The 12701-nt window shown below is 33.4% G+C and overlaps 2 protein-coding genes and 1 long non-coding RNA gene across 10 annotated transcripts; 1 reads left to right on the plus strand and 2 right to left on the minus strand.

Annotated features, from left to right (window-relative positions):
* Positions 1-47: 47 nt before the first annotated feature.
* On the minus strand, positions 48-2909 carry LOC130463909 (glutathione S-transferase U7-like). The gene is made up of 2 exons (XM_056833191.1): positions 2577-2909; positions 48-693 (listed from the first exon to the last, which is right to left on the minus strand). Exons 1-2 carry the CDS (start codon positions 2901-2903, stop codon positions 337-339), a joined length of 684 nt encoding a protein of 227 aa, XP_056689169.1. The 5' UTR covers positions 2904-2909; the 3' UTR covers positions 48-336.
* Positions 2910-4603: 1694 nt separating this feature from the next.
* On the plus strand, positions 4604-10429 carry LOC110803602 (uncharacterized). Of its 8 annotated transcripts, XR_008924254.1 has the most exons (7): positions 4605-4931; positions 6480-6568; positions 6817-6882; positions 6988-7050; positions 7686-7844; positions 7942-8111; positions 10213-10429. It is a non-coding gene; the product is annotated as an uncharacterized lncRNA (long non-coding RNA). The 8 variants fall into 8 exon arrangements; XR_008924253.1 differs by having other exon boundaries at positions 4604-4931; positions 6480-6882; XR_008924251.1 differs by having other exon boundaries at positions 4605-6568.
* A 1016-nt stretch (positions 10430-11445) lies between these two features.
* On the minus strand, positions 11446-12063 carry LOC130463429 (uncharacterized). Its single transcript, XM_056832560.1, has one exon. It carries the CDS (start codon positions 12061-12063, stop codon positions 11446-11448), a length of 618 nt encoding a protein of 205 aa, XP_056688538.1.
* Positions 12064-12701: the final 638 nt, after the last annotated feature.

Below are 12701 nucleotides of genomic sequence, written 5' to 3' on the forward strand. Positions count from 1 at the left end.
ATTGTTGCATGTTTTTCATTTAACGTACATGTACATACCAGGCCAACATATGCACATACTACGTACATAACATACAACCATTATTATAACATAACATAATATAACAAAGTAACGATTGTTATAAGATAACATAACTAGACTTATGGTTCATTTTTTTTTCTTTTTCCCATAACATATAACATACGATTGTTATACTATGCTAATGTAGCTTAGGTAGATAAACAAGAGAGATCGTACATCTCACAAGTCACAATACTGGCCTAGCTATATATAGGTTTTCCCCCACCTCGACTCTCAAGTCTCAACTACTTGAACGATCTAATGTAAGTCCTTAGCTTATTTGTTCCAAGTACGTGCTACTTCATAACGATGTTTAATGTACACAAGATGCTTATCTTTTGGAGGTAAACATTCCCTAGCAATAGAAACATCATAAAATCTCTCAATCCACCTACACAAAATGGGGAATTTGTCTTCACTAATAATCTTTATGCCAACAACTTCTTGTACCCTTTCAATCCAAAATGCAACAACATTTGCTACTATATCCAAGTATCCAACTTTATCTCCTGCGAAAAAGATTTTCCCCTTAAGTTGACTTTCAAGTGTTCTTAGTAGCACACAAGCTTCCTCTTTCGTCTTCTCTCTTTCTTCATCTTTGCAAAGGAAACTCCTCCATACACTTGCCAACACCTACGCACATAAAAAACATTATTCTATCGTTTAAATGGATTTTTTACCAAATTCGCTACTTTTACAATTTTATTTACCAAAATACCTACTTTTCAATTCTATTTCCCAAACTAGCTCTTATTTATTTACCAAAACGACTATTTTGACTTTGAGGCAAAAAAATAAACAATGAACCGGTTTAAGTTTTTTTTTAAGTAGTGAACCGCCGGTTTGAGTTTTTTTAATAGTGAACCAGTTTTTTTTTTTTTTTTTTAGAATAGTGAAATGATTTTGTTTTTTGTGCAATCCGTATATTTTTTTGGGTTCCTTTTATTTTTCCATATATACCTAAGTCGATCAACGTCATTGAGTCTAGCGTTTTTCAATTTTTCTAATTAACCATCGACATTCATAAACCTTAATGTTTTTCTATTGAAGATTCCAATAGGAAATTTGATCAAAGTATGTAATTTTCTTTCTCTTTGAACATTTGAAGCTTATTATTCATGCATATTATATTCTATTATATTCAATTTTATGGAACTTTGGTTTCAATTCTAATAAGAAATACGAAATTTTTTTGGGTTGACAAAATTTGAGAATTGTATACTTTGATTGAGAGTTAACGTCTATTATAAGATCGAGAGATTTTAGCTTATGAGGTTGTAAGCCCTTAGATATGTTTTTTTCTTTATTTTCTAAACTTTGAGTTGGTTTATTGCGTAAGACAATAAAACTTAGTTGCAGACCGTAGTATTTGTTTGTTTTGCCTAAAACTAATAGGTGTTATTATGATATTTATGCGATTGGATCAATGTTTATGTTTGCATGGTACTTTATACTAAGTATAATACAATTATTTTTCTTTATGTTTGCACGGTACTTTATTCTAAATTATATATTCTTTAGTTTGTAGTTTATGTCTTGGGTTGATTTATTTGAGTATACTTTGTGGGTAGTAGCAAAAATTACTCGTTTTTAAGTCTAAAATAAAAAAGAAAAAAAAAATACAAAAAAAACCGGTTCACTATTAAAAAAACCCAAACCGCTTCACTGCTAAAAAAAACTTAAACCGGTTGATTGTTTTTTTTTCCCCTCAAAGTCAAAATAGTCGTTTTGGTAAATAAATAGTAGTTAGTTTGGGAAATAGAATTCAAAAGTAGCTATTTTGGTAAATAAAATTGTAAAAGTAGTCATTTTGATAAAAGATCCCGTTTAAATACTTTATTCAAGTCATTTAATTTCATCAACCTTTTACTACAGATCGTACTAGTAAATGGTTTCATGTATGTACCTACTTTTGTTATTAACTTTTCACATTACTAGATGTTCCTAGTTACTTAGCTCGATCTTTAGAGAATAAGTTTTATTTTTTATTTTTGACATACATTTAGAGAATAAGTATGGTAAAAAAAAAAAAAAAAGGTTATTCTAAATGGTTCACAAGTTAGTAGTACTTTGTCATCCTTCTTACAAGTAAGATAAAAAAATCACGAGGAAGAAGCCTACGATTAATTAATTTAAATATTAATTAGAAATAAAAAATAAAAAATGACGAGAAATAATATAAACTCATCAAATGATCGAATAATCATTCCACAAAACATTTCTAAAAATAATACTACGTGTATGCTTTTTTAGGATTTATTACAAAAAGTTGACAATAAATTAATGAATACGATGTTAAAAAATTTAATGTCAGTATTGTATATAAGGAAAGAAAATAGCTCAGAGGAAACTGACTTTCTTATCTCTAAGACTCTAACAAGATAAAGGTTCCTTATGGGTTGTTCTCTTTTCTACCGATTTCTTATGTTCGAAATTAAGGGATATTTGTAGATCAATCTAAAATTCACCAATGTAAAATAAATAACAAAAAACGGTATACTTTCAGAATTAGTTACCTTATCATCAATGAATCGAGCCCAAAATCTAGTTTGGGCTCTTTCATAGGGATCTCGTGGTAAAAGAGGATGGTCTTTCCAAATTTCATCAATGTACTCGAGAATGATTAGGGATTCAACGATTGGATTTCCATTATGAACCAAAATTGGTATCATTTTGTGGACAGGGTTGTACCTAAGAAGTAAGGTACTCTTGTTAGAAAGGTCTTCTTCCACATATTCAAAGGGTATGTCCTTCACTTTAAGGGCTAATTCTATCCTACGGCTATAAGGGCTTGACCATACACCAAACAATTTCACTACTTCCACTTTCACCTCTTCTCCCATTTTAGTTTTTATCCTGTTTGGCTTGTGTATGTTTTTATTTGACACTCTTTTATAACCAATTGCCAACATTCTTTTAATTGATGGAATCTTACATCAGCATGGATCGATGTGTTCAACTGAATTTAAGAAGTGTTTTTCATTCACATCTATTCTAAATGTTACTTAGTGGTAAATGGTAATGATTTTATGTATTATGCACTTCCTAAACTCACTATCTAGGGAAAGATCGAGTTTGATATTCGGCCCATACTACAGTTCCCTGAATCACTCCATTCTTGTTTGTCAAAACCGATGTTTCCACTAAACTTTTTATAATACATATTTAAATTAATATAATGATTTCCAAAATAAATTGAGGACTACGCAAAAAGCCAAAAGAGAACCTCTTTTAGCAATCGAAGGAGTAGTAACGGAGTGATCTACATAAAAAAGGAATAAAAAAGCAAAAAAAAATAAAGGTCATGATGATATCACATCCTTATGTGTCATTGATATAATTGGAAACTAAAATATTTAACTTATCAATAACTATAATTTAAAAGACACATCAGAAATGACACGTGTCATCTCCTGATTAATTTTCCGTAGCTATCAAACCTTATTTAGGTTTTTTTTTTTAACTTAAAAAATATTTATTAATAAAACTTACAAAAATGGAGAAAAAATAATTTGCCGTAGCTATCAATCTTTATTGTAGAAAGTTAATTGTAGCTCATATCTCTTATATGCATTATATAAATTATTATTTGGAAAAAAAGTACTATGCATTGATTAATTAATAAGAAATAATTTTCAAAACTTTTTAAAAACATTTTAAACATCTTTGTATTATATTAATTTAATAATGACTTAAAATCTTTCTGTGTTAAGAAAAATGAATGTGTCGTATCTTCAAAAAAAATACGTAATAAAATTAATAATTTAAGTAAAGAAATAAGTTGGAATAAGGGTGAAAAAATGGTAAAAGAAAAAGTTGCGAACCGAGTAAATATGAGAAACATTTTTATAAAGAACTGAAAGAAAGAAATATTGACAAATTGTTACCTTATATTTGAAACTACGGAAATTTCATGAAATGCCCTCGAGTTTTGCTGTAATTCAGCAAACGTCCATCAAGTTTCAACAATTCATAAAATACCCCTCACAATCCGTACAAATGTCCACCATACCCTTACTAATAACGTGCCGTTAGTCCGCCGTTAGCTAAGTTTCTAATTCACCAAATGCCCCTAATTTCAAACTTATTTCACCAAATGCCCCTAATCTAAAACTTATTTCTCCAAATGCCCTAACATGAAATTTAGCTAGTTTTGTTGTTCCAACGGCTAGTTTTTGTGTATGAAAAGTAGCCGTTGGTTCTGGTAGGCTATAAAAGCCCCCTTGCTGGATTGTTCATGTACTTTTGTTGTTGTTTTGCTTTGCTTTTCTAATCTTATAAGATTTCTATAAGAGTTTTGTTTCAAAATCATCTTCCACACACAATGAGTCCACATATATTAGAGTACCTAACAACACTAGAGGAAAAATCGCCATGTGCTTCCCTTCAAGTGCGGCTCATTTAGTAAATTGGCAGCACTTGAAAGCACCAAAAAGAAAAAAAAATAAGCATCTTCTCAAGTGCGGGCTATTTTAGAAAATTGGCAGTTTAAGTGCGGGCTTTAAACTCAAGTGCGAGCTTGTTTAAAAATGAGCCGCGCAAAATTTGTCCAAAAATAATACAGCCTATCGAAAAAAGAAAAAAAATATACAGCCTCATATTTCTCTCTCCCCGATATATCTCCCTCTTTACTTTCGTTTTCTCTCTCCTCTGTCGCCACCGTCGCCGTCGCCGTCGCTTCCTCACCGCCGGAGATCATCGTCGAACATTTGTGTCGCTGTGTAGTTGTTCATTTTTGGTGTGGGGTTAATAGTTGCAGTAGCTCCACTCTCCATCTCACTTGTCTCTGCGGTCTCTCTCATCTCTAGTCCGTACCTTTGCCGTCAACGGTGGTCGTGAATCCACCATCAACTTTACTCCATTATCAAGTGGTGAGGTCTTGAACCCATTCCATAAATCAATTAATTGAATTGAGTAATTAAAATTACCAATTGAGAAAACCCTAACTTACTAAACGATGCATATATTGTTTCAATGACTAGATTAAGATATATTGATTATGTAATGCTAATGTTGCCTGGCTTATTCCTCTTTCTCTCTATGATTCAATGTTTTAGTGTAATTTCGATTTAAAGTTCGAATCATATGGTTGAATCCATCTTCAGTTGATTGGTTAGTTTTTACAAAATAATTTTCTGAATTTGATTTCATGGTTTAAAGGTCATAGATTGACCTTTCCAGTTGATCATTTTCCCATTTTCTTTGATTTTTTTTGGCCTGAATTATTTGTTTTCATGTTTTTTGTATCGATTTTATTTCTAATTTATGTTTTTCTTAAATATCAATTTAATTTCAATTATTGATTTCGGAATTTCTATTGTTTAACTCTTGTTTATCATATCTATTTCTCTGATTTTGATTAGAATTTATATCTGATCTATGTTCACGTGCCTAAGGAGTCACATCATTATAAATGGGAAGTTCTCAGGCGGTTTTTACATCAATTTATTGTAGATAATTCATGAGGTTCTACAAGTCTTAGGAATTTAGATGTTGATTAGCTTGAATAACTCATTTGTGGAGTGAGCGCAAGGAACGATAGATTGCGTAGTTAGTATGCTGGGTGTAGGGGTTGGTCTCGTATCTGTACAAGACTATTAGTCGGCCTAGGCTTGCAGCAGTGTGTGTGTGAGGCTGTAGGGGTTTGGTTCATTGGGTCAAATCCATGGAAACATACTAGTTCAAAGGCAAGAAATGGGCAAGCATAAGATGAGATGTCAGTCATTTTTTTGTTTTGGCACCGTGAAAAACTTTAAGCTTGATCACAATCAATATTTCTTCTTGATATCCATTTAAGTCCGACTGTTATAATTTCTGTGGAAGCGTCATTTTTATTATTTTCTTCGAGTAGATTACATCAGCTGATCATGTTTTGAAGCGACATCATCTTTCATTTTTGTCTGATGCTCTCATATAATCTCGTGTCATTATTCCATCATGTTTCATTTTTTTTCTATGATCTAAATCATACATCCCTGGTGGCACAAAGCAATCAACTAATATCGAAACATGAAGATTTCGATCGTCATATATTTGAGTCTTAGACTCTCACCAAATTGTGATATCGAGGTGGATACAAAGTAATCTTGATACCTTTGGGAGATTGAGCTTTGGGAGAAAGGTTTTTGATGTTTACTATAATGCTTTGTTAAACTCGATGGATGGATTTAAAATGGTCTTGTCTTTATGCAACATTTGTCAGCTTAATGGTGGTGGTGAGATAGATAATTAACTTTTACATGTACCAGATTTTATGATGTTCCAAAATTTGGAATCTAATGTTTACAGTATGCCTACTGTCATAAGCAGAACCGAGGTTCCGTATTTAAAAGTTCACAACTATCTACTTTCGGACTCTTGTGTTGTTTTTATGTTGTCTAGCAAAGTTTGAAGTCTTTCTTATGTGTACCATATAAAAGCCAAGTCTCCAAGCGTTGCATTTGTTTTTCTCACAATTCGGTTGAGCTTGTGTTCTTTCCATCAAGCCGGGTATTTCCTCAATGTACAAGTAATGTTCCCTTCTTTTGTTACAGCAAATAGTCTGCTTGCTTGAGCTTGAGACAGTTCATTCAGTCAAGCTGGGTTGAGCACTTGAGCTAGAGCTCTCTGTATGAATTCCTTTTAAATGTGAACTATTGACCTCACTTATAAATATGTCGAAATTGAGTTTGAAAAAACTATGGCAGTCTTTTGTATTGACTAACTATTTACTTATAGTAAGATGATTCCTAATTCTTTTTTTTGTTATTGTCGTAGATGCTAGAGGCTGCATTTAAGAAAGAAATTGCAGGTCTTGTTACAAGGGATGAATATGTTGAGAAGGTATATGAGCTTTGTGGTTTCTTTTAAAAATCTCTTCCATCTCTTGAAGCTTTAGAAGTTCACGTTGTCTAACCATGACATTTATCTTATTTTGAATTTGTTGAGGTCAAAAATTAAGAAGAAAATTATGGAGGACGTGAAAAAGGAACTGCAAAAGCTACTGGAAGAGTGAGTAGAATTAAAGATAGTGTGCTTAAAGGGACTAACAGGGCCTTATTTTAGAGCATGAAAAACTTAAGTACTGTTTCAAAGAATTCTTATGTTTTATCAAGTATTAAGTACTGTTTCAAAGAATTCTCACCGTTAATTTGAATTTGACATTTTTCAGTTATATATGCAGTCTCCATAACCATATGTATTGTGGTTTGTTGGATCTCCACCCCCCCCCCCCCCCTCCACACACACACACACATGTTTTACACCTTTTAAAAGCTTAACTTTCGATCTGAACCTAAGAGTGCTAAAAATGGATGTTCTTCCTATTCATTTTGGTTTCATGCTCTTGGCCTTAATTTTAGGTGTATGACCTCCCACCATTCATGGTTCTGAACTTCTGATTATAGCTATATTAAATTATGGTAATACCTTCTGGAATCATACTACATTATTGATGTACTTGTCTGTTGACCTTGTCACTTGTAGACTCCCTCTCACAGCATAAACCTTGGAAATATTTTGTTTCACTATCATCACTAATGTTTTCTGACAAAATAGAAAAGGAAAAACGAGACTTTTCCGTCCTTTTCTAGGGGGGAAATGTCTTCAGTAAAGCTTTAATTCTTGTATGTTTAACTTTAATGCAGGAAGAATTAAGGCAATCTCTAAAGATCGTGTCAGACCATCTCCAAGTCATGAAAGATGGAAACTGAATGAGATTTTTATTACTAGTTGTGTCATCGGGACATATCTCGCCTTAGTCACTGTTATTTAACTGGGTCGTAAATGACATATATTTCTCCAAGGTAATAAAAAGGATTATAAAGTACTGCCATTATTAGATATTATGGACACTTTCTTTTCCTCATGCATGTATTTATATATGTAAATCAACTGTAACAGGAGAATTTGGTGTGAGCTCTCTATCTGGAAACACAGAAAATTTCATCTGCAATATATCTGCAAGTTAGCATCGTTAGCCAGTCCCTCATCTTATTACTCGCACTCATAGCTGGTCATTTCTGGAGAGACCAGGAGTTCTTCTCATGTCTGCATTCGTGGTGACGCAATCGGTAAGAAAAACTTTAATTTTTCTCTTTTACCCATTTCAGTTTTTCTTTTCCTTGAACGTATTTCTTAATCTTAATTAGTTTTAAGTGTCTTCTATTTCCTCCTTAAACTCATTACGCAGTACTAGGTGTTAGACAGGTCTGTTCTCTGTATGCGTGACATATTCCAGAATTATATATATCTTTTGATTAAAATTTCCTTTAGAACTCCTATAAATAATGACATTACTCTCATGACATCAACAAAATCCATCGCTGATAGTTAAAATCTGGTGAGGAAAACCTAAAATGTTGCTGCCCAAAACTCTGGCAACAAGAGACTCGAACATTCTCTCCTCGTGGTTGTATCATGTAGGTTACTTCCTTGATAGCAGTCCTACATTTTTACTTCAGGCTGCTGCAAAATCACAATTTTCATAAACTGACTAGATAAGTTGATTTTGCTCCTCACGTTTGTAGGTCGCCTCCTTGATAACAGTCATTAATTTTGCTTCCATCAATGGGATTGAATGGGGATGGGATGGAGTTATATGATTATATACTCTGGTTTTCTATTTCCCTCTTGATATTATCAAGTTCATAGTTCATTACACCCTAAGCGGAGATGCTTGGAATCTTGTAATTGAAAAAAAGGCCTTGATCAATATTATACATACTATAACTGTGTATAACTTGACCAAAGTAGGTTAGAATCAGTTATTGAAACATAAAACTAATTATATTAAACATGTAGGGGTTTCAAATACTTATTTAGGTTCATTAGTTAAAAGTTGGGACCGAAATAAGCCATTTGAGTCAAAATGTGACCTATAATTAACAAACGAGCCTTAAATGTGCATAACTTGACCAAATTAGGTGAGAATGATTATTTGAAACTTAAAACTAAGTTTATTTGACATGTAAAAGATTTAAATACTTATTTAAGTTCATTAGTTGAAAGTTAGAATCGAAATAAGCCATTTTAGCCAAAATGTGACCTATAATGATCAAATGACCCATAAATGTGTATAACTTGATACAAGTAGGTGAGAATGAAACTTAGAAAGATTAAAGTAAGTCTTATAAACATGTTAAGTGTTTAAAACACTTGTTTAGATTCATTAGTTAAAAATTGAGAGCGAAATAAACAAATATAACCTATAATAAACAAACTAGCCTTTAATGTGAATAAGTTTCCCAAAGTAGGTGAGATTGAGTCTTAGAAACATTAAAATAAGTCTAATAAACATGTAAAGGGTTTTTATTACTTATTTAGGTTCATTAGTTTAAAGTTGGGACCAAAATAAGTCATTTTAGTAAAAAATGTGGCCATAATGATCAAACGAGCCTTAAATGTGCATAACTCGACCAAAGTAGGTGGAAATAAGTATTTGAAACTTAAAAATAAGTATATTTGACACGTAAAAGGTTTAAAATACTTATTTAAGTTCATTAGTTGAAAATTAGGACTGAAATAAGCCATTTGAGTCAAAATGTGACCTACAATGATCAAACGAGTCTTAAATGTGTATAACTTGACTAAATTAGTTGAGAATGAGTCTTTAAAACATTATAATAAATATAATGAACATGTAAAGGGTTTACATTTATTATTTAAGTTCATTAGTTGAAAGTTAGGAGGGAAATAAGTCATTTTAGTCCAAATATGAACTATAATGAACAAACGAGCCTTAAATGTACATAACTTGACCAAAGTAGGTGAGAATGAGTCTTTGAAACATAAAAATAATCATTTAAAACATTTAAAAGGTTTAAAATACTTATTTAGGTTCATTGGTTGAAATTGGAATCGAAATAAGCCTTTTTAGTTAAAATGTGGCCTATAATATAATGTTCAAACGAGTCTTAAATGTGCATAACTTGACTAAAGTAGGTGATAATGACCATTTGAAACATAAACTAAGTATGTTCAACATGTAAAGGATTTAAAATACTTATTTAAGTTCATTAGTTGAAAATTAGGAGCGAAATAAACCAATTTTATTATTATACAGTTCATTATTAATTTCATTGTTATGAGCAAATTAAGTCTTACTATTTTGTACGATGCATTATTTATAATATAAATAAAGTATATTTTATTTTGATGGTCGATCTTCTTAAGGTATTCAACAATTCGAGGGAGCAGCCCTTCACCACCGAGGAGATAAATGAAGTTCGAGAAAAGTTTGATTGTCTTTGATATTTTCTTGTAGCGAGTCTTTAGATTATGGATGCTAGTTTTTCTTATGATTGAAATCATGAAATGTAATCGATTTTTATATTTATATTTATATATTATTCAATTTAATATTTATATAATTGGATACTTTTTTATGTGATGTATGGAGGTTAACTAGTGGCGTGGTCAAATTGTATAATATATATAGTCTGGAAATCGGTTATATAACAAATCTAGATCAAGTGCGTCTCATTCATAGGCAAAGTGCGGCTCATATTTATGTTTGTGTTGCCCATTTCTATGTCAAGTGCGGGCTCCTTTTCAAAATTGGCAGCACAAAATTTGTCAAGTGCGGGCTCATTTTCAATATTGGCAGCACCAAATATGTCAAGTGCGGGTTCATTTTCAAAATTGGCAGCAGCAAATATATCAAGTGCGGGCTCATAATCTAAAATTGGCAGCACAAAATATGTCAAGTGCGGGCTCATTTTCCAAACTGGCAGCACTTGAAACATCAAGTGCTGCCAATATTTTGGCAGCACTTGAGAAACATCAAGTGCGGGCAGGCCATGTGCTGCACATGTAAAAGCCCGCACTAAACCCCTTAAAATGAGCCCGCACTTGAGGTTTATTCCTCTAGTGCAAATTTTGTTATTGTGGTAGGAAATTTGCCATCCAAAGCTCCGATACAACGCTCAATCCACAAAGGTTGTACTACAAGTGTGATCCTTGCAACAATCTAAGATGGTGCAAGGGAGTAGTTGAGCAAGAAAATAGGGGGCATCAGCTTGAAGGACAACACAGGGGAAGCTTAGACGAAGGAGAATGTGCTGAAAACAGGGGAAGCAATAATATGCAAGAGGAATTGAAGCAAATGAAGAAAAAGCTAAAACAACAACAAAAAGTAGTTAAACTTGTAATTCAAATGGGGATATTGATGTTTGTAACCCTACTGTTTGTAATCATGAAGTAGACACAATGAATGAGAAATAAAATCACATTTCATAATTGTTGTTGCATAAATTCCACAAAATACCAAAATGGGAAGCATATCTGTTTTTTAGCTTCACTTACAACACATCTTTGCACTAACTACATCTGTTTTCTACTTAATGAATATGTGCAAGATCAAAAAATACCCAAAAAATCCACTGTGCTCCTAAAACATTCCCCACCTCATGCTTGCTTTGATTTCTTCCCTTTTGGTGCTGCCTTGGATGTGCTTGCTCCATCATCACCAGTTTTCCTCTTCCTTGTTGAAACCCTCTGTTTTGGTGGTGCCTTGGAACTGCCAGTGCCAGACTTGCAAGTCCTTGCATTGTGGCCCATCTCCTTGCATTTGCTACACTTTACTGAAGTGTGCCTCTTCCTCTTCTTAGCTTCCATGGCACCCCTCTTTCTTTGTTTAGGGGGTCTTCCAGCAGTCCTCTTAATTCCAGGAGGGTTAATAGTGGGCAGGTTGAACTCAGGCCACTGAGTAGGGTCAGGCATAGGCTGCATATGTTCTGCATATGCCAGCTTATAAGCAGCACCCTTGAAGAAATGGGACACAAAGTCCAGAGGGTCTAGTCTCTGGTTGTAAATGACCCTCAAACCATGTTTGCAGGGAATACCAGACACCTGCCAAACTCCACACCCACAGGTTCTGCTGTCAATCCTGACTGGGAATTTCACATGGCCTTCCCTCACCTCATACTCCCCACCACCACATGGAGTAGAGTAGCAAAACCTGGATTCAACTGTTCTCAACTCCAGTTCAACTTTGGCATGCTCAGTTAAGTCTTGAGGCTCCATGTCTGCTGCTTTGTCAAATCTGACCCCGATTCTCTGCATAGACCACTCCTAGCTGCATTTTAACACAATAACCAAGTAAACATAAGAACATAATCACTGGAAATCTGATAGAAATAGAAAATGGGAAAAAAACAGAACACAATACCTTCAAACAGTCTCAACACTGGTAAATCCCTGTAGGGCTTGGTGACAGCATTGAATGATTCCACAAAGTTTGTTGTGTTATGATCACAACACACTTCTGGCTCAAACTGATGTCTGGACCACTGCTCAGTACATGTATCCAAGTACTGTGTAGCCCTAGGATCAAAGTCAGTGATTTTCTCTATGGCCTTGTTGTAAACATAAGGGTTGTAAGCATTAGCAGCTATCCAGAAGAGTTTGTGGAACAATTCTCCACTCCAACCACCATTCTTGCAGTTCATGTACAAGTGTTGACTGCAACACCTTCTAGTGGCCCTAGGGAAGTTCTCATGTACAGCTAAATCCACCCCCTAAGAATAAACAATGGCAAGGAAAACAATATTAGGATGAAACAATGTACTAACTTTGGGATTATTGGTGAATTAAGTTTTAAGTTTGGGTATTTGGTGAAAAAAGTTTTAACTTTGGGGTATTTGGTGAATTAAGTTTTAACT

The sequence above is a fragment of the Spinacia oleracea genome, chromosome 6 (assembly GCF_020520425.1).
Source record: "Spinacia oleracea cultivar Varoflay chromosome 6, BTI_SOV_V1, whole genome shotgun sequence".
Classification (NCBI taxonomy): Eukaryota; Viridiplantae; Streptophyta; class Magnoliopsida; order Caryophyllales; family Amaranthaceae; genus Spinacia; species Spinacia oleracea.